At 32.8% G+C, this 21,527-nt stretch overlaps 1 protein-coding gene across 1 annotated transcript in view; it reads left to right on the top strand.

Moving 5' to 3' along the window:
* The window catches only part of AGPS (alkylglycerone phosphate synthase), a 155,927-nt gene that overhangs the window by 106,126 nt on the left and 28,274 nt on the right, over positions 1-21,527 (top strand). Inside the window, exons 13-17 of the mRNA XM_023212321.2 lie at positions 3,763-3,839; positions 5,667-5,779; positions 11,437-11,506; positions 14,255-14,316; positions 19,687-19,776. Coding sequence (XP_023068089.1) covers positions 3,763-3,839; positions 5,667-5,779; positions 11,437-11,506; positions 14,255-14,316; positions 19,687-19,776 — 412 coding nt within the window. The remainder of the gene's footprint in view (positions 1-3,762; positions 3,840-5,666; positions 5,780-11,436; positions 11,507-14,254; positions 14,317-19,686; positions 19,777-21,527) is intronic.

Raw genomic sequence — 21,527 nt, forward strand, 5'->3', positions numbered from 1 at the left:
TGGAAGGCTAAATAAAAGGAGGAGTTGAAGACAACACCTAGACTGATTGGACTGATTGGGTAGATTAAATAACATAGAAGAATGGGTGGTGGTCTTGGGAAAAAGATATTATAATGGGTTGTAGTTATATTGTGAAATTTACTTTGGGATTTAAGTTTATAGAATTTAAATATCCTCAAAACAATTCCTAAAATCATGGGAGTGATCGCTCAGTAGTAAATACTAAAGGCAAAGATAGGCAGGCTTTTGTCATGTCTAAAAGTAAGCTGAGATTTTAATTTGGGGAAGCATGGTTATAGTTATATAGAAACTTAACTAAAGTCAGGTTCATAACATACCAAGAGTTTTAAAATTACGTTCTTCTAAGTTAGTCATAATTGTTTATTTCTTTAAATAAATTACTTTCAAAATACTATACTACTGACAAAAGTTTAAGATAAATATGTTCTATAAGTAATGAAATACTTAAATCAAGTGAAAAACCACTTGTGTGTTTTGGCCTGCATTTAGAGATCTTAAAGAGAGCCGTGCATCTAATTAATAAGACTGTGTTATTCATTTATATGTTGTTGTTGTAAACAATATTAGACATAGGCACCTTTGTAAAATTAATTATGATTTGGCCATACTTATTTATAATTGAAATCCATAACAATTTAAAGTGAAGGTTTAAAGAAAGTCTCCCTGTCATCCCTCTTCCATGTTCTCATTACTATACCTGAAAACATACTTACTTGCTCCCCTCTGGCTTGCTCCCATCTGTGGTATTATAGGTTCTACCTTCTCTAGTCTTCACTGTGTCTCCCCTCCCTCTGCCCTTTACTTAGCCACCAAAGTGATCCTTTTGAAATACAGATCTGATCATGCTTTTTGGCTGTCTGTATAACCTTTCTTACTTTTCAGTTTTAATTGAGGCCTTTACATTAATATATCCTCCCATGGCTTCATGATCAAGCAACAGAGGAAATAATGCTTAGCACAGCAAAGGGTGTCCAGACCCTGCACTAACCATATGGCTGATTGGTTGGTGTTTATACCACATTGGTTGTTAACAAAGCACACGCCATATTATTAGTTGTGAATATTTTTAATATGGTATCTACCTCAGGTACAACTCTTAATATGTTATACTGACATCTAATTTTAGTATATTGAAATGATATATATCATTGAGTATAATGAAATAATCCGAAGATGTCCTCTGTAAACTAAAGTTTCTCAAATTTAGGGTATGTTTCTTAGTCATTTTTCTATCACCTGCACTTATCACGTAATAGGCATTTATATGTTGATTCAATTAGTCATCAAACTGGCAAGGGGGTGAACAAATCCTAAATAGCATAGTGCTGATCACATTGTCAATAGCACACTTGATAAAATTCTCTTCATGACTGTTCGTCAGAGTGGTATCCCCACTTTACAAATGACTCAAAGGCTCATTACTTTGACCACAGTCCACAAGTCATATGTGGTGGAGCTGGGGATGAGCCCAGATTTGTCTGACTACAAAGCCCAAGAGTTTTTGCACTGTCTATAACCCCTGCTTTAAAGTAGGTAATTAATAAATCCACTTAAATGACTTGATTAACATTGAAACAACAGAAAATTCACTAATCAAACTGTCCAGCTAGTAAATTTGGAAATTAGTTTAATATTTTAAAAAACCACAATAGCGACTGGGCGTGGTGGCTCACACCTGTAATCCCAGCACTTTGGGATGCCAAGGCAGGCGGATCACCCGAGGTCGGGAGTTTGAGACTAACCTGGCCAACATGGTGAAACCCTGTCTCTACTAAAAAAAAAAATAGAAAAATTAGCTGGGCATGGTGGCAGGCGCCTGTAGTCCCAGCTACTCGGGAGGCTGAGGCAGGAGAATTGCTTCAACTGGGGAGGCAGAGGTTGCTGTGAGCCGAGATCACACCACTACTCTCCAGCCTAGGCGACAGAGTGAGACTCTGTCTCAAAAAAAAAAAAAAAAAAAAGGAAAAGAAAAAACTCACAATAGCTAGAATATATTTAAAATGTAATTATATTGATAGGCAACATATATAAGAAAAAGTAAAAGATAATATTTTCTAGTTGATACTAATGCTTAATATCCACTTAATACCCACTTAAAAGTCAGTATCACTTTTACAATAATTTATTCTTCAAAGCTATCATGTCACCTTAGTATCAGAGATGTATGTGAGTAATTCTACTAGCGTTAATGGAAATTGTGCATATAAATCTCAGTGAGTTAAGGTGAACATTTACCCTTAAGGATTATTTCATATCAGAGTAGTATCATATGGAGTCCTCATGCATTATATAAAGATAAGTGAATCTTTTGTATAAAGGCTTTTGTATAAAGAATAGATAATTTCAACTTCTGCCAAGAACACAACACACACATTCAGTATAAAAATGTTTATATATTTATTTCTAATTGTTAATATAGGATGAGTTCCATTTGGGACCAGAAATGAATGTTTTGATGATACATTATTTCTATCTTTAGAGATATTAGAAGTTGTCGCTTAAAATGCTAGTTATACTAGGAAGCATCTCTGATAGTTTAAAATAAAAGAAAAAAATCCCCAAACATATCTCTTACTTGTGATCAAGGAGCTCAAAAAGATTGCTAGGTCGATCTCTCTCTAACCTGCAGTTCAGTTTGTTTGTTTGTTTGTTGCTTTGTTTTAATGCCCCAGGTATAGCATATATATCTAACTCTTAGCCTCTGGTTAAGACTTCTATTACTTGGTCTTTTATGTAACACAGTTTCCTATTATAATCAGCAAAAATGTAGTAATAAGTAGTATTACAGATTGAGATTCTTATAAAAAACGGATAGAAAAAAACTACCAGTGATAGTTTTATAAACAGCTAGTTTACTGTTTCTAAACTAAACAAAAGGAAGGGCCTACACTTTAAAAACAAACAAAATCCCCAAACCTTAAAGTCTTCTTTAAAAAAATAAACTTTTTATTTGGAGATAATTTTGATTTACTTAAGATTGAAATTCTTTATAAAAATTCTGTATAAATGGTATGACACCTTTTTCTGAATTGAGCTGCTAACACTGAAGCCAGATGCATGACTCTTAAATGTAACAGTCATAGGAGTTGAGTCGTCGTTTCTTTCTGAAAACAGTGAGAAAACAATCAAAGGTTTTCACTCAATTAAGCTTCATCTGCAGGCAAAGATGTTAATTTAACAGATTTTGAGACTCCATTTATGTTATTTTGGCAATTTTAACTCTCCGGGTGTGATTAAGGAAGCAATTGCTAGTTTTATGCCACGAATTCTGGCTGAATTAAGAATTAATTAAGAAACAACCTTAAACTTGTTGTTAACTCCATATTTGGTTATAGTTCTGAATAGTTTCTATATAATTAAAAAAAAAAAGTAAAACCAGCCACCATGAGTGTTCTTAATGAAATAAAAATTAATGAAGTAACTTTATTATGTGTAAACCATACCATTGAAAGATACCTAAACTATGTGTAGTATTAATTACATATAGTAATTTGACCTGAAAAATCAAATTTATAATGTGATTTGTAAATAAAAAGTTGTGACATTTGAAAGAAGATAAAAGTATTAAACATTAATATGACTATATATCTTAATATAAATATTTATGTAAATAACATGGGAAGATTTTAAAAATTAAAGTCATGAAAACTTTTACTTTCTTTTAGGATACTAACTTGGAGTAGCTTCTTCTTCTGAAAAACACAGAATAACCTATTTATATAAACTTTTTTCTCTTCTTAGGTCATGCTCTTAAACCTCAGGTTTCCTCTATTTTTACATCATTTTTGGATGGATTAAAAAAGTTTTATATTACAAAGGTAAGAATTTTTATAAAATGCTAAAATTTTAAATGCTGAAGATATCTGTTTTCTGCTTTCTTCCCACAGGCACCTATTATAAGGGTGTTTTTCCATGTTGCTATGTACATTTCAGAAGTATAATTTTTCATGTTGGAATAAATATTAAGTAAATCAATCAGGCAGTCAGTTTCAGAAAATTTTAATTATTTTCCAGTTTTGAAGCTTCTAAAAATAACACTGCATTTGACCAGTTTTGTTTTCATAACATTTTCTATAGTTTGAATTTTTTCCTTTATGGAAGATATCCATAAAGTGAAATAAGAGTGTGGATTTTTTTTAACCTATGATTGTTGAATTTTTTTCCTAGAGTGTTAGCACCTTCTTTTCCTTTCATCCTTGTTATTCCATGTGGGATTCTTTTTGTTACATTTTAAATTTACCAGGGGGAAACAGTACTTTCTTCTAGTTCATGTTTTTTGAAGCTCCAATGGGACTGAACTTTAACACTTTCTTTTGTTTTCTAGATCTAATTTTTGTGTGAATCCGTTGGATATGTTTATTTTTGCCAGGTGGTGGTGGGGTAGCAGCTTCATGTTTTTTTCTTGGTGCTTTGATGTGTCCTTTTGAGATTGGAATTATTAGATGCCCTTTGTCATAAATGTTGTAAATCATTTTTTTTTCCAGGCAGGCATCTCCTTTTTTAATCGGGATTTTTATTTTTTGGTGTTCAAATTTTTATCTCTTTTCCTGTAATTATTTAATATAGTCTAAGCTTAGAAAAGCCTTCCTTCCTCCAGAAATATGATCAGGGCCATTTTCTTCACTCTCTCTCTTATAATAAATGAGAATTGAAAAAAAATTGTCTTTATTACTATTTGTATTTATTTCAATTTTATTATGTGAAAAAGATCTAAATTAATCTTCCCCTCCTGCTCCTCCAATTGTTAACCAGTTGTGGCAGCACCATTAATTAATCTGTGCTTCTCATACATTGATTTGCTATGCCTCATATCTTATATGCTTATCTAAGAAATAGACACCATTTTAGTGCATCTCAGTCTCTTTTAATGAGCTTTTTGTTCTTAAAAAATTAAATAGATTTCATTTTTGTAGGTCTATTTTTCCCTCTTGCTATTCAGAATTTTCCTTGTTATCACCATCACCTATTTATTATTCTAGAAAAATTTTAGAAACTTTTCATCATTTTAGGAAGTTCATTGTGTTTTTTTATTAGAATTGGAAGAAACTAGTACATTAATTTGGAGAAATATTGAGTGATTTGTAATACTTAGTTTATGCATTTAGGAGCATATGTCTTAGTCATCTTTTTTTGGATATGTTTTAGATATGTTTCCTAATATATTTCTTTTTAAGATTGTTAGATACTATTTTAGTTTTATGCATAAGATTGCCTTTGAAAACTTTATTTAATAAGAAGTCATTGTTAGCATGTAGGGATGTTGTTGGTTTTTGCTTCCCACCCAATATATCCAGCTACTTTATTCTATCATTCTGCAGTTTTTTATTTGATTCTTTATCATAGTTATTATTTCAACAAGTTATTTGTTGTATTTACATAAGCAGTATGTCACTATGATTAACACTGTGGCATACTTTGAAATAAAGTGTTTTTTCTGTGCTGAATAGTTTTGCTACATTGTAATGACTTGAATAGGTTTATTAAACGTTCTTAGTGATTGACATGTAAAGTTCCAAAGCTCAGTTTTTAAGAAATCCATGTATTTGAGCCCATATCAGAAGGAAATGAGCAAAGTATATTTTGATTTATTATTTTGTGGGATAAGACTTGTCTGTAATAATAATAATTTTTTTTTTTTTTTGTAGTTTAAAGGATTTGACCCAAATCAGCTAAGTGTAGCCACATTGCTGTTTGAGGGGGACCGTGAGAAGGTTCTTCAACATGAAAAACAAGTGTATGATATTGCTGCAAAATTTGGGTATGGCTTCAAGTTCATAATGCCAAGAGAAAGAAAGTTAAAAGCTAAGATTCTAATATCACCCAGCAGTTATTAAAAGTACTAGGCATTAATGTCTCCAAGCAGACTGCATGTCTCAAAGCAGTTAATTTCAGTTTGGTATTAAATTTGTGGTAATTTATGATAGTAAATTTAAAATATTGTTTTGGTTTACTTCCAAAATTTTTAGGAAGTTAGATTGAGATGTTGCTCTTGTCTAATTATATATATATTATTATTTAAACATTGTATTTTTCCTAGATTTTTACATTAATGTCAATTTCGTGATATTTGTTCTACTAGAGTAAAATAGAAAATTCATTGTCCTCTTACTCTGTGGTGATAATACTGTATGTATAAAGCATGCTACTAGTGTGTTTTTAAAAGAAAATTATGTTTAATCGAAGGTATTTGATAAATTATCTATTCTCCACCCCCTGTCACTTACTGTTTTGTGTTGGTATAAAGAAACAGAAAACATTTCACATCTATAACCAACTGAATAATGGTAGCGTGGTTTCTGTCTTCTTGATGGATTGTAAGACTGATCGATGAGAACTATAGTGAAAATGCCATTTATCAGGACTACATTTTTTCCTTTCCTTTTAAAGTATATAAACTAACAATTTCTAGACTAATCTTTCCTTTTTTTATTTTAGGGATTAAAATATATCATATCCATTATGCTTCATATGAGTTCTTTGTAAAATTTATTTTCATTTCTTTTTTGTTGTTTTTTAAGAAAACAAATGAACACTTAATTCGGAGCCATGTGTTTTAGAATGCCCCATTTTTATGTATTTTTTTCATATATAAGCCCTTTATTTCTACGGTTGTCTGAATTTAGTGTTAACGTGCAGTATTCTTAAAGGGGAAAAGAGTCTAATTTTAGACTTAAATTTTAGTTTACTTTTGTACTATTTTTAAATATTGAAAATGTCTCACTTTTATTTTTACCCTATTCTGAAATTGGCAAATGGAATTTTAATTTTTTCAGTAAAAGAGAAAGTTTATTCATCTTTCATATTTTCTCAATAACTGTTTTGGGAATTGCTGATATTTTAACTAAATCACTTAAAAATAATTATGTTACAAAAATCCAAGTAATGACCAGAAGGCTTGAATTTCAGGTCATCTTATTTTTGTTGGAATTTTTGAAATGTACATGTTTTCCTTCCCAGAAGGAATTTATCCCCATGTATATACTTAGTTTCTAAGTTATAAGGAGTATGTATGTAATTTGATTAAAAGACTGTTTTCTTAAAACATATGATATTAATAAGAAACAAGGAGATTTAAAACCTACTCTAGCCTTAAATATTAGAGACTGAAACTTTAAAAAATTGTTCATTGTATATTTAAATATTTACTTGGATTTCATAATTTCTCAGAAGGACTTGTAGGAAAATGGAAGGGTGCATTTTGCTTTATCATTTGAATAACTGTATATAGGGTTAAATTTGCTTAGTTTCACCTCAGTCCTCTCCCCGCTCACACACACCTCCACATCTGTACACGAACCCACACACAGAGGAATTTCAGTTTTTAGGATCTATCTTTATAATTTCAATTAAGTATGACTAGTAAGTCATCACTAGTTAGTAATGTGTCACATTTCCTGTTAGAATGGGGTAGGATGATGACATAATGCTTGTTTGTTGTGCCTCATAATTTTTATAGGGCATGACCTGTCTTTTCTTGTACATCACTGTTGATGTCTAGTTATTACTAAATACTTGATTTACTAATTGTTGAATGAATGAATGTAAGTGAATGCTATATTTTCCTGATATCTTTTATTCTACTTTGTTTATGCCTAATTACTGTGCCACCTGTAAAACAGTGTATTTTCATCTTTAGGTATTTGTCAAAACATTTTGTCTGGTTTTTTGTTTGTTTGTTTGTTTTTGTGTTTTTTTGAGACAGAGTCTTGCTCTGTCACCCTGGCTGGAGTGCAGTGGTGTGATCTCAGCTCACTGCAACCTTTCTGCCTCCCGGATTCAAGTGATTCTCCTGCCTCAGCCTCTTGAGTAGCTGGGATTACAGGCTCATGCCACCACGCCTGGCTAACTTTTGTATTTTCAGTAGAGATGGGGTTTCACCATATTGGTCAGTCTGGTCTCGAACTCCTGACCTTGTGGTCCACCCGTCTCGGCCTCCCAAAGTATTGGGATTACAGGCATTCATTTTGTCAGTTTTAATTTGAGCCATCAACTGACATGAATGTCAGTAATGCCAGTTTTGTTTTCTTATATGTCACTATCCATTTATCAATTAAAAATATAGGTGAATCTTCTTTAAGATATGGCATCCAGCTGCCTTCAGATACTGATACTTAGGCCCAAGCACTATTGCTGTACTTCCAGCAGTTTTGCTTACTCAAACAAAACTTGTATCAAATTTGTCCATTAAAAATAGGTTGTAGTAAATGAGATTCAATTTAAAGCAAGGGTAAAGAGTTAAAGACTGGCTCCGTTTGAGGTCTCATTTTTTTTTTTTTTTTTTTTTTTTTTTTGCTGTTATTTGTTCCTTCTTAGTTATAATTTATTTCTTAATGTGCTTTCATCCTGGCTCCCTTAGAGCTATTTCAATTTTTTTGTTTGTTTGTTTTTGTTTTTGAGACAGTGTCTTGCTCTGTCTCTCAGGTTGGAGTGCAGTGACCTGATCATGGCTCACAGATAGGGTTTTGCCATGTTGCCCAGGTTGGCCTCAGACTCCTGGGCTCAAGTGATCTTCCCACCCTGTCCTCCCAAAATGCTGGGATTACAGGCATGAACCACTGTACCGGGCCTATTTTAAGTCTTTAATACTTGGAAATATCCTCTTTTGGTTTTCTATCAGAAGTTCTAGTATCCCACCAGTTTTCTGTAGGGACTAATTTTTTGTTGTAATCACTGAAGATTCAAGGATTTTTACTTAGGTAAAATGCTACTCTTCCCACCCTCAATCCTCAATCATCTCTCCTGTGTAACAAGACAAAGGAAAGCACCACCAAGTTTTTTTCTGCTACAGTTTTCATGTGCTTGTTTAGCTCATGTATTTTATTTTGAATTGGGGCATTATTCATCTATCCCTTATTTTTTTATGAAACTCTCTACTGTCTCATTAGCTATACATTGATTTTTATGAAGTACTCCCAACAATTTAGAGCATTTTTATGTGTTGTCTTAGCCATTTTTTCTCTTTGCTTGCCTTCCACTCCCACCCCAACACAGTAATACCTTTGAACACATATGACCCAACAGAACATAGTAGCCACGTAATGAATAATCATACTTTGATTGTTTATCCATGTTTGCTAGTAATGTATTTTAACTTCTCCAAGAGCGGAGCAGAATAAACATTACCTGTCAGCACTCATGACAGGCGTTTTGACATTTCCCATAGAACTTAAGGTAATATGTTATCGTTATTTTTAAAGCATGCTTAAGTTGTTTAATGTAATTCAACATGAGAGTGATTAGGTTCACCAGATGGCCCTTTTATATAAAAAGATTGTCTCTCATTCCTCTTTCAGTAGTCTTTCCAGTCCTTCCTCATGAGACAGCTTTAAATTTGTTTAAAAACCTTGAATTGATGTTTGAAATTTGTGGAGACAGCAGGAAGTAGGGGATGGATGTTGCTACTTTTAATATAAAGCAGTTTGAATCTACATGCAGTCATTTTGGAGTGATTACAAAAGTCACAATGTAGAAGCATTTAATTTTTAAGCCCTACTATTCTTATATATTGTATTTTAAGGTAATTCTGGCTAGAATATTGACAATTCTGAAAGCTAAAAAGAGAAAAGTTTCAAAAAGTTCAATCCTAAGTCTGTGATTTCCTTGTAAAGCCCAGACTGTGCTTTGAGCTTATGAATTTAGAAAGGACATACACTTTCTTCCTGCTTTAAGTGAGAAAATGCATGTTTCTCTGTGGTTTGTCTCCCTGGATCCTAATGTGAACAGATCTGTTTCCTCCCTACTGCCAGAAATTAGAAATATTAAAAGAGGGTCTAAAGAAAGATGACTTGGGACTGAAAAGTAGGACTTTTTGTCTCATCTTGATATAACAAAGGCAAGCCTACTAAATGTTTAACCTGTTACTTCTCATCAAGTACATACTTGGCATTCTCTTTTCTCAAATATTCCCAACACAGGTGTCTTACACCCTTTCCTACTCCTTTTTCTCTTTTCCTTTCCTTCCACCGCTAGGTTCAGGATGGATGAACTGTTTCTGTTTCCTAGACCTGTGGTGGTTTTTCCATCTTGGACACAGAGTCTGACTCTATTTTATATCTACTTGAGCTATGGCCTAAGCTATTTTCCTTTAAGCACTTGCCACAGCAGTTTTCTGACTTGTTTTCCTTTTGTTTTGAAACTTTATTTGGCTTTCTACCTCCAACCTCACAACCAGCTTAGAATTGTGTTCTTTCTCTTCTTCTCACTTTCAGCTGCTTGACTGAAGTTTTATCTTCTTTGCTCATTAACATTCTAATACAAACAGTCCCCTTCATTTTTTTTTATTATACCCCTTTCTCAAGTAGTTCTAGACTACAGCTGCTTATATCAAATCTTTGCCACTTCTTTTGGATAACACCATCTACCTATAATGGCAAGTCAGGAAATTTTGATTTAGCCCACTTAGCCTGAAATTATCTTACAGTATTTGTACAGAACAAGAGTACATCTACATTGTAGTAATTACTTACTACCAAATTCAACACAACTTCAGAAGAAGAAAATATTTAATTATAAGGTGTTAATTGAGGCCATAAGATAAACAATTTTTCCTTTAGTTGACCAAAGTTAAAATTTTAATTTCTGTATGATAATGGAAAAAGCATAATTAAAAACTATTTACTAACGGTAGTAGAAAAACAGTATTCATTCATTGTCTTTTAAAATAAGAATAACTTTTACAAACAAGAGTACTTGGACTAAATTATGTGTTATATGGGATTAATTCTAACTAGATCATCAAATAAAATTTCTATGGATGAAATTTTCAAATTGAAAGAAATAGTTTATATGTTCATAGTAATAAGAACTTACCTGTGTTGGTCTTATATTTGTTTATACATTACTTTATAAAATATTTCTATGTAAATATGTTTTGTCTCTCATTTAAATCATAAATTTCATAAAATAAACACCACATCTAACATTCCAAATACTATGTGTTCATGTATTCTGGAAGTTTCTCAGTATTGGGGAGTTCCTAGTCAGTCATCACATTTCTTCAAATATGAGTAAGACAATAATAACATATGAATATATGAGTAAGAATATCAATAAAATAAGATTACTTGTGTGAAGATTATTTTAGCTTGTTTGTTTCTCATAGTTAATTCTTTCTGTGCTCTTTTGTGAATATGGGTAGACATAGTTGAGTTTATTAGTCAATTTTATTTGGTGAATAAAAGTTTGAAATTAAGATGAAACAAATATTAAAAGTGTTTTCAGATTTTTGTTATTCAAACTTATTCTCTTGGCAGCTTTTTGATACATTTATGATAAATGAGATTAAGATAAAAATGAAATGCGGTGTAATATATGTTAATCTGTTAAATAGTTGTCTTGAGGTATCATATCCGTTTGGTTAGTTTTACATATTTTTAATAGTTGATTTGAAATTAACAGTTTATTCTTTAATTACAGTGGGTTGGCAGCTGGAGAAGATAATGGACAGAGAGGTTATTTGCTGACCTATGTCATTGCATACATTCGAGTAAGTTATATCATATTTCCCTTGCCACTTAATTTATGTTGCAAACAATACTTTTTCTTACTTTGAGTGAATGCAATTGTCTTCCCTATTTTAAAAAATTTTAAGCTACTGTAATTTAGCATATCATTTTATATGAACCTTGTTTTAGCTACAAATCTTCAGAAGCCCATTGAAACCTTCTCCATATGTTCTTGAAGAAGTTAAAGATGATTTAATGTCTTTCTGCTCTTTAAAAGAACGGAGCCTTTCTCTGTTTAAAAGTTGAGCATACCATTCATAACATTATTTGGTTAAAATCAAGCTGTTTTACTTAGGAAAAAGTAAAACTTCACTTAATAATTCTTCACTTAATAATTTGTTTTAATGATGTGTAAATCTTTAACTGTTTTAAAATTTTGATATTTAACTTGATGTAATTTGTTCACTGATGATGATTATAGAATTAAAGAAATAATTATGTGTGCTTGAGCACTCAAATGTTTCTAATTCTAGATGTCCTACTTACGATATACTGAAATTGTCTTATCTCAATCTGCTGTATTTACTGATACGAAATTGTTCTTTTGAAATTTTATTTTTTCAGTTTAGTTTTTTTTTCTACTTTGGTTGTAACAAATTCAGATTTCTTAATTGGTTTCTGCTGTTGTTGGGGTTACTTTTTTTTTTTTTTTAATTTTTCCTGTTAGTTTGAATGATCTTATTCTAAAAAGTCATTTTTTCAGGTATCCTATTGAGAATTTGGTTTCCACAAATACTCAACTTTCTTTTTTTAATCATAAAGCTTTTTGGAAATTTATACATAATAGATGTACATATTTTCAGGGTACATATGATATTTTGATAGCTTCATATGATATGTAAAGATCAAATCAGGATTGGGATATCCATCACCTCCAAATACTAAATTTACTAATTTTTCTCTTGGAAATTTTGAACCTTATACACAACAATTGTTGTAAGCTTATATACAACATGTATTTACTTCTCTAAAAAAAGCTGAATTATTATGTTCTCATTTTAGCAAAAATTTAATCCTAGCTAAAATCTGAATTTTAAATTGTAGTGAATTTGAAGCATATAGTCCTCCTCTTTTGTCCCCTGCCCCCACAGTGATGATGATAAGTCAAAGTGTATTTATTGCCTGTTCAGCATTTTAGAAATTTTGGTTAAGAGATGTACTGATTGGGCCGGGCATGGTGGCTCATGCCTGTAATCCCAGCACTTTGGAGGCCGAGGAGGGCGGATCACCTGAGGTCAGGAGTTCAAGATCAGCCTCACCAACATGGAGAAACCCCATCTCTAATGAAAATACAAAATTAGCCAGGTGTGGTGATGCATGCCTGTAATCCCAGCTACTCGGGAGGCTGAGGCAGGAGAATCACTTGAACCCAGGAGGCGGAGGTTGTAGTGAGCCAAGATCGCGCCATTGCACTCCAGCCTGGGCAGTGAGCGAAACTCCATCTAAAAAACAAAACAAAACAAAACAAAAAACCAAAAAAACAGATGTACTGATCATGAAAGGTAATAGATGATTGTAGATCTTGTAAATAATATCTACCTTTATAGGCTGTCAGTATCATAGTTTCTTCCCAAAATAAGCATTTTGAATATACATAAAATGTTGTTTGTTAGGCATTTTCTCTGAGGATATTGGCCTTTTCCCCATAATACTGAATTCAGAATTCTAGAAAATGAAATATAACTAACAAGTACAGCATAGACACAATTTGGAGTATCTATCTTAATTTTTAAGGTTCTAGTTAATGTTGAAACTGAGTCAAAAGCAAGTTAGAGATTCTACCCCCCCTACCCCGGGGTTACATGTTTTATGTTTTTGTAAGTTTTACAATGGTTAATACCATTGTCTCCAAATATATTCTTACTGAATAAATGAGTGCATTAGAGAAAAACATGTTTTAGATCAGATCAGTAATTTGGGGATTTTTTTTTCCCCCAAGCACAGGTGGGTTGAAATGACTCATTTTACTTGAAGTGAAAACTTAACATACGTTGAGTTTTTTGCCTTATAAAACTTTCTTTCAAATCTCTGGACTTCACTGGTGGCTTATGAAGCTTTCTTTCCAATTTTGATGATAGAACAATTTTGCTCTGGGTAAAGAAATTTAAGTATTATAAATACTTGTAATATGAGTATTACATCCTCTATACTATAAAGTATTTTCCTAGTAGAAGTGCCTCCAGATGTTTGATCTATTCTGTCACTTCAGATAGATGCACTATATTACTATATTTTCTAAATTTGTTTTTAAAGAGAAGTTGATTTTAAGAAAAAAAAATCTCCTCCTTCTAAATACCTTCCCCGCCACCCTCCCCCCACTTCTTGATCTTCCTGCTCCTTTGATCTTGACTAATTTTCGATATTGGTTAATTTACTATTTATGCCACTAAAATTCTATTCTGTCAATACTCTCTGCATGTACATAGATTGTTCATGGATAGAAACTCCATTCGCTAAAGAAATAAATTTGAGTTCTTACCCTGAATCAGGCACTCTGCCTGGTGCCAAGGATACAGAGGAGAATAGGACAGCCAAGGTTCCTTTAGTTATCGAGGCTGCATCTCACTCCAGGGACAACTTTTCAGTACTCTTATGAGGTGGATAGTAAAGAGCAGATGATGTTAAATTAGAAGCATGTGATACTAACAATGAATATGAAAGACTAACAGTGTTATTGATTCTTCTGCATCTGTTGTAGTTTCTTGATTTTTCTGTTTGTGTCTTAATAGGACTTGGCTTTGGAATACTATGTATTAGGAGAATCTTTTGAGACCTCTGCTCCTTGGGACAGGTAAAATACAATAAAATGCCTGATATTATTCAAATATGCGATATGAATTGCTTGAAAAATGTTTCTTTGTGTGTGAATATGTAAGTGTAAAACATTTTATGAAGAAACATTGAGACAAGGCAGCTACTTTTATTTAAATTAATGTATTCATCAGAATGCCATATTTTCAAGTGTTTTACTGGGTGGAGGGAGTTGAAGAAAATTTGTGATCCAAAGAACGAAGGTATTGTTGAAGTTTACATTTTGAAGAATGTTATTGAATGCTCTGTGTTACTATGTGGTTATACCTAACTTTGACTTAAATTCTTAAGTGATTAATATTGCCTAAGTATTCTCAAAAAACTCCTCCCAAAGTATAAAACCAGTTAACTGTCCTTCATAATGTTATTTAGTTTTTGATATTTGTATGTGTAAAAATGGGAATTTAAGTGATTTATAAAGGAAATTTAGTTCAGGAAATTACGTACAATTTCTATTTTTAAATTTAAGCAAAATGTTGATACTGGAGCATATTTTAGGAAATGACCCAAATAAGATAAATGGAAATAGATTTTAGAAGGGTTTCTTTACTGGCAATACATACATATAGTATTGGTTAGTGAATTAATAAAAACTGATTAGGAAATGTGAAATGGCTTATTAATAGACGTGCGAGTTTTATTATAACTCATTCAGTAATAATAAAAAAAATTCTCAAAGAGATTGTCTATACAATCCCTTATTCAGAATGCTTGGGACCAGAAGTGTTTGAGATTTCAGGATATTTGTATTATATATTTACCAGTTGAGCATTCCATCCCTGGAAATTTCACTGGAAATCACTGGAGCATTTCTTTTGATCATCATGTTGGTACTCAAAAACTTCAGGATTTGGGGGCATTTCACATTTTGGATTTTTGCAGGATATTCAACCTGTATATTTTTATTTGTTTCTGGCATACTGATATTTTACTTTTCTTTGTAAAAGTGATAAAGCACTTTAAATCTACAATGAAGTGTATAGGACATAACAAATCCCTGTGAATCTACTTCTTAGATTGCATATCTTAATATTTTGGTTTCTTCCAATCTCTCTTTTTTCCCCCAGAAAACTTTTTGCTTTTCTACATGCAGTCATTGTCTACTGAGTTAGTACATTGGTGTTCATATTCCATGCACTGTTAGCTAGTAACCCAGTTTATATTATACTATCACTCTGTCATTCACAATTTTTTTTTTTTAAATCAGCTTTCTCAAGTTGAAATGTTACTCACAAATGTTGATGCTAAATTTTAGCAAGGGGAATAAATCCCTTTGAATAAAAAAAAGTATCAAGTCATCAGCCTTTAAGTAGTAGAAATAGTTTGGCAGCTATTCATAGTGGTCTCAAAGACCTTTTTTAAAAAATTAATTTTATTTTTTTGTATGAAATTCATTTTTATTTTTAACTAAAAATAAATGCTTAACATCTTTCCAAGATCAAAACTAAAGACAAACACTTAGAAAAAAAGGGTGAAAACATAATTTTCCTTCCCTGGGGAAACCAGTAAGGCAGACGTTCTAATGGAGCTTGGTTTTTTCCACAGGACTAGCTTACGCAAACAGAGTCTCTCTCCAGCCCTTTCTCTATGTCAGTGCTATCTACCTGGCAGGAAAAACCAAAAGAAACCCTGAAACAACCCCTCCCTGCAAATACAACACTATACAAAGGACTTGAAAAGTTGGGGGAAAGACTTTTAATGCGTCTAAGACCATTTTAGTGTTTAATTCCTCTCCTTGGGTATCTTAGCCAGTTTGGATTGCTATACAGTAGAGCACCTTAGACTGGGTAGCTTAAATGTTCTTAAACAAGAAACAATTATTTCTTACAGTTCTGGAGGCTTGGAGTCTGAGATCAGGATGTTAACATGGTTGGGGTTTTGTTGAAGGCCTTCTTCCTGGTTTTATAGATGGCCATCTTCTTAATATCTTCACCTGGAGGAAAGCAGAGAGAGAGAGAAAGCAAGCCCTCTCATATCTTTTTATAAAGCACTAATTCCATTCATGCAGCTCCACCCTCATAACCTAATGACCACCCAAAGGTCTCACCTTCTAATACCATCTAACTGGGGCTTCGGATTTCAATATATGAATTTTGAGAGGGACACAAACATTCAGTCCATATCACTGGGACAGTGGGGGAGTGCAATGCTACCTCTTAAGAGTTAATGAATTTCCTTGTCATCAGTTAGTACTGATGATTGACATCTTGTTTTTTTATTCTTCCAACTGTGGAAGCTAATAGTGTACAATTTTTTTTATTTCTCTTCATCTATTATTTATATATACTTGCATATTTATTTAATTGACACACTGATAATTTCTGTTTTATGCAGTTACACATTTGTTTACCTTTAAAACAATTTCTTCAGCTGAAGTTTTAATAAATAATATTAATAGAAGGCAACTGCATTTTTATGTGAAATTTACTTGTTGACAACCATGTAGCAATTTTCTTTTTCTTTCAAACCTTTAGCTAGAAGCCATGTTTGCAGTAGCCTGTGGGATCAGGGTCTTTAACTTTCACACATTATTAGATTATTGGCTTTTTCATATATAGGCCACTAAAGGGATTACTGGTCATACTAGTTTTTGTGTATTCCTAAGTGTCCCATCCTGTTGTGTTCCATCCCATCCCTACCACAATGGCCGCACCTGTTAGGTTCTCAATGAATATTCTTCATAGATTCTTATGAATGAGCTTGGGAATAATTTGAGATTACAGTCTATGAAAATAGATATCTTAAGAGTTAGAGATTTCAAAATTTTTTTTTTTTTTTTTTTTTGAGATGGGGTCTCCCTCTGTCACCCAGGCCAGAGTGTAGTGACACTATCATGGCTCACTGCAGCCTTGACTACCTGGGCTCAAGTGATTCTCCCATCTTGGCCTCCTAGGTAGCTGGGATCCCAGGTACACATCAGCGTGCCTGGCTAACTTGTTTTGTTTCTAGAGATGAGGTCTCATTTGTTGCCTAGGCTGGTCTTGAACCACAAAAGGTGGCAAAGTGTATTGAATAATAATATCTAGAGGATGTAGATATAATAATAATAATAATATCTACATCTAGAGGATGTAGATATTATTCCAATGATATAAAAAAGCCCCAGGGAAGTTTTTTTCAGGGATGAAATGGTCAAGTGTTAAATTTGCTAATAAGTAAGAATTTGAAAGTATGCAGTTATGTTTCTGTCCTATAAAAGGATTGATCCAAGTGGACTGTGTTTGCCTTTGATCGAGTTCTGTGAGAGAATACTTTCAGAAACCTTTCCCTAAAAATTATTTACTGGAAGTGTCCCATTGGGGGTTATAACTGTTCAGTCCAGTCCTTTCTCCATCTTCTTTTCTTTATTCATCTATCAGTGAGGGTTTAGATATAAGGAGCTCTTAATATTTTCCTGTTTACTGTTGTATTTGAGATGATTGGATACATTTAAGTGCTTTTAAACTGAAATGCAGTTCACACAGTGGCATAACTTGCAAAGGACTGTTATAGCAGATGGATTGTATTCTTAGTTTTTTTAGACTACTTAGCTGTAGCACTTAAATTTCATTTTCTAGAGCCAACATAAAGAACTTATTCCAAAAAAAGAACTTACTACTTTTATAAATTTTGTAATATTCATTAACTCTTATAAATGTTTAATCTTAATAGATTTTATTTATATTTAAAGATTTGTTTTATAAGGTATATATTCAAAGTAAAGACATATTAAATATCAGTCATCTAAATGTTTTATGAGATATTTTTTCAAACGTGCATCCTTGCCATTCTATACCTCTATGCATAAGTGATGAATAGATAACATTGATAAATCATGTATACCTGCAACTCTCATAAAGAATTTAACTTAACATTGTTTTATAAAATTAGAATTTATAAAATTTGCAGATACTATATTCATAAAAATAAAAAAATGACATGCTAGTAAGACACTAAAGCCCTTTTTGTGTTTATATTTTAATTGTATACTGTTTGTTCTTCTTGGCAATATGGATAACTTTATTTTACAAAGTATGATCTGTTTAAATGCTACTGTTTTTATCAAATTGGTTCTCTTACAGTCAAGTCTGCGTCGTGAGACTAGAGATAAGCCAACCTTTTGAGTTTTTTTGGTATTTCAGGTCTCATCATGCTAAACAAATCAAGGTTTAAGACACAGAATCAGTGTCATTATGTGGCCAGGATATTTATTGGGGAATAAAATGGGACTTTTAGTAACAAATAGTCCAGCATAGCACATTAATACTTTACACAGTTTGTATTCAATAGATCTTTCACAGTTTGTATTCAATAGATCTTTCACAGTTTGTCTTCAATAGATCTTTGTCAAATTGGATTTCAGCTTGAGAATAAACTATCGAACATTTGATATAACATCATGATTATAATTTCCTTTGAAAGACTGCCTTGCTCTGTTGCCCAGGCTGGAGTGCAGTAGTGCGATGTTGGCTCACTGCAACCTCAACCTCCCAGGCTCAAGCAGTCCTCCTGCCTCAGCCTCCCAAGTAGCTGGTACTACAGGCATGTGCCACCTCGCCCAACTAATTTTTTTTATTTTTAGTAGAGACAAGTCTCACTATATTGCCTAGGCTAGTAACATCATGATTATTAATTGAATTATTATTATTATTATTTTATTTGAGACAGAGTCTTATTCCGTTACCCAGACTGGAGTGCAGTGGCACAACCATGGCTCACTGTAGTCCTGCCCTCCTGGGCTCCAGTGATTCTCCCACCTCAGCCTCCTGACTAGCTGGGACTACGGTGCGTGCCACCATACCTAAGTAATTTTTAAATATTTTGTAGAGATAGGGTCTCACTGTTGCCCAGGCCAGTCTCAAACTCCTGGGCTCGAGCAGTCCTCTGGCCTCAGCTTCCCAAAGTGCTGGGATAGCAGTTCAGAGCCACTGCACCCAGCCTGAGTTATTTCTAAATTAAGGAAAACTTCTTAGATGTGGGTAAAGATTGGTATTCATATAACCTAGAATTGAATTTTCATTAGCATCTTCTTTATAGCTTTTTTTAAAGCTCTTAAAATCTTATAATTAAATTGATTTTGATGTCAGGCTTTCCTAAGTGTAGGAAACTGCATTCAGGAGACTTGAGTATGTTCTTGTGACTTTCTGTTTTCCTTAAGTCAAAAAAAGAAAAAACTTTCCTCTTTTTAAAGTTAGGAATGGAGGGCTCAAGCTGAGTGATCAGGGCTTTTTTCCATTCTTGAAAGAACAACTATGAAAGCTTTAGCTAAGAAAATGTCAGACTTGAATGATGCCAGATTAACCAACATTTATTAGCATTTGTGTAGTTCTCACTTGAAAACTTAATATTGTATTCCTTTATCTTTTTTTAGGGTGGTAGATCTCTGTAGAAATGTAAAAGAAAGAATAACAAGGGAATGCAAAGAGAAGGGTGTACAGTTTGCTCCTTTTTCTACATGCAGGTAAGTTTTAAAAATTGTTCTTATATTTCTTATTCTGAAAAAAAATTTTTTTTTTTTTTTAAATCAGTGGGGGAAATATAATTTTCCAGCTGAGAAAAAGCTTCAGTCTGTTACATTTGGCCAGCTTTCTAATGTTCACTTACCACCTTGTTAGGATTGTGCCACTGGAATTTTACAGCAGTCCTGAGCCTTTTAGGAGTAGGATACCCTTCTGTGAGTAAGCATTCCCTGCCATCTGGATGGCATGGCAGTGAAGAGCCAGGTGTCTGGACTCCTGGAAAAAGAAGAGGACTACTCTACTCACTGAAACTATAAATCATATAGTCAAGAAATTATAAATTATATACATACTTAACATGACGCTGAAGAGTGAAGGCAGTGTTTTGTTGTTTACTGGTAATTTAATCTCTTCAAGCTCTAATATTATCAGTAAAATAGTGGTAATGCCATTTCTCGATGGGACTGTTGTGAAAATGAAATGAGAAAGCATATGAAAAAACTGTTAGGTTCTGAAGGGCTATATAAATGCTGTAGTATTGTTGTGACATAATTACATTAAGCTTGAGGTAGATAATCCATGCTAGTATTAGTAAGGAAAATTTGTATATTTGCCTTTCCTTTCCAATGATAAGTCCTCATTAAGGCATTCAATTATTAAGCTTACTTGCTCCTTATAGCATGATAATTTGCATATATTTGTTTTCCAACACTAGAAATATTTCTGTATTCTTTAAACTGCTAATTTTGTGTGTGTGTGTGTTTTTGTTTTTGTCTTTTCTTTGTCTTTTCCATTGTCTTGTCTTGTACTTTCCTAGCACTAGTGTTGTGTTTCTTAGTTTTCCTTATTGTTCCCACTGGGAAGAGATACCCTTTAGAATTTGCTAAATTGTGCTTCTGCAAGGTAAGAAAGTAAAATTCTAACATGAGATCTGAGGAAAGCATCTTCCTTACACCTTAAATGTTCATTTCAATCAAACGGATCTCCTTAAAGTAGTCGTTTCTGCTTCTGTGTGGCAGAGACTGTCCAGGTTTAACAAGCCTTGCAGAAAGTACCAAGTCGTCTGTGTATGAACATGTTTTAAACAGGTACACTGAGGATAGGATCAGAGATTATAAAAGCTGAAAAAGTAGATTTTAGAGATTATTTGCTGGGCATTCGAGATATCTGAAGGAAGGGCAAAGAGAGGTCTTGTTCTCTGTAGTAAAAAGCTTACAATGGGATTAAGCTAATGTTGACATAGTGGGTGTAAGAATGTCATGTTACTTTTAGTTTATTTTAAATTTTGGTGTATCTTTAACAATGCACCTTTTATCTTAAAGTCCTTAAAATCTAAGAAAAAAATTTTGTGTTTATATTATCAACTCAAACTGATGCTTCATTTTTCTCTTGATAGCCCAGCCTTTTAGCAGACAGTCAGCTCTCTTTTATTGTAATCCTGAAAACAAATCAGTCATAATAATCCAAAAGCAATTTGTTACCATTAGATTTTGAAACATTTTAGGTAATCAAATCTATTCTTGTGTAATTGAGAAATTTTTATTCCTTTGTTTTGTCAAATGGTAACTTAATAGATTTTACCCTTCCCCCTTCTTCCTTCTGTCCCCAGTTCCTGTTCAACATCTCTTAAGAACCCCACCCCTGCTGTAACATTATGAAACTATCGTGATAAACCGCTACCTATGGAAAATGATTAGGAAGTAAAATATTCTGCCTTAGGGCACATTCTGTAATTACGCTTAAATCTAGGTTC

This window comes from Piliocolobus tephrosceles, chromosome 11 (assembly GCF_002776525.5).
Source record: "Piliocolobus tephrosceles isolate RC106 chromosome 11, ASM277652v3, whole genome shotgun sequence".
NCBI classification, from domain to species: domain Eukaryota; kingdom Metazoa; phylum Chordata; class Mammalia; order Primates; family Cercopithecidae; genus Piliocolobus; species Piliocolobus tephrosceles.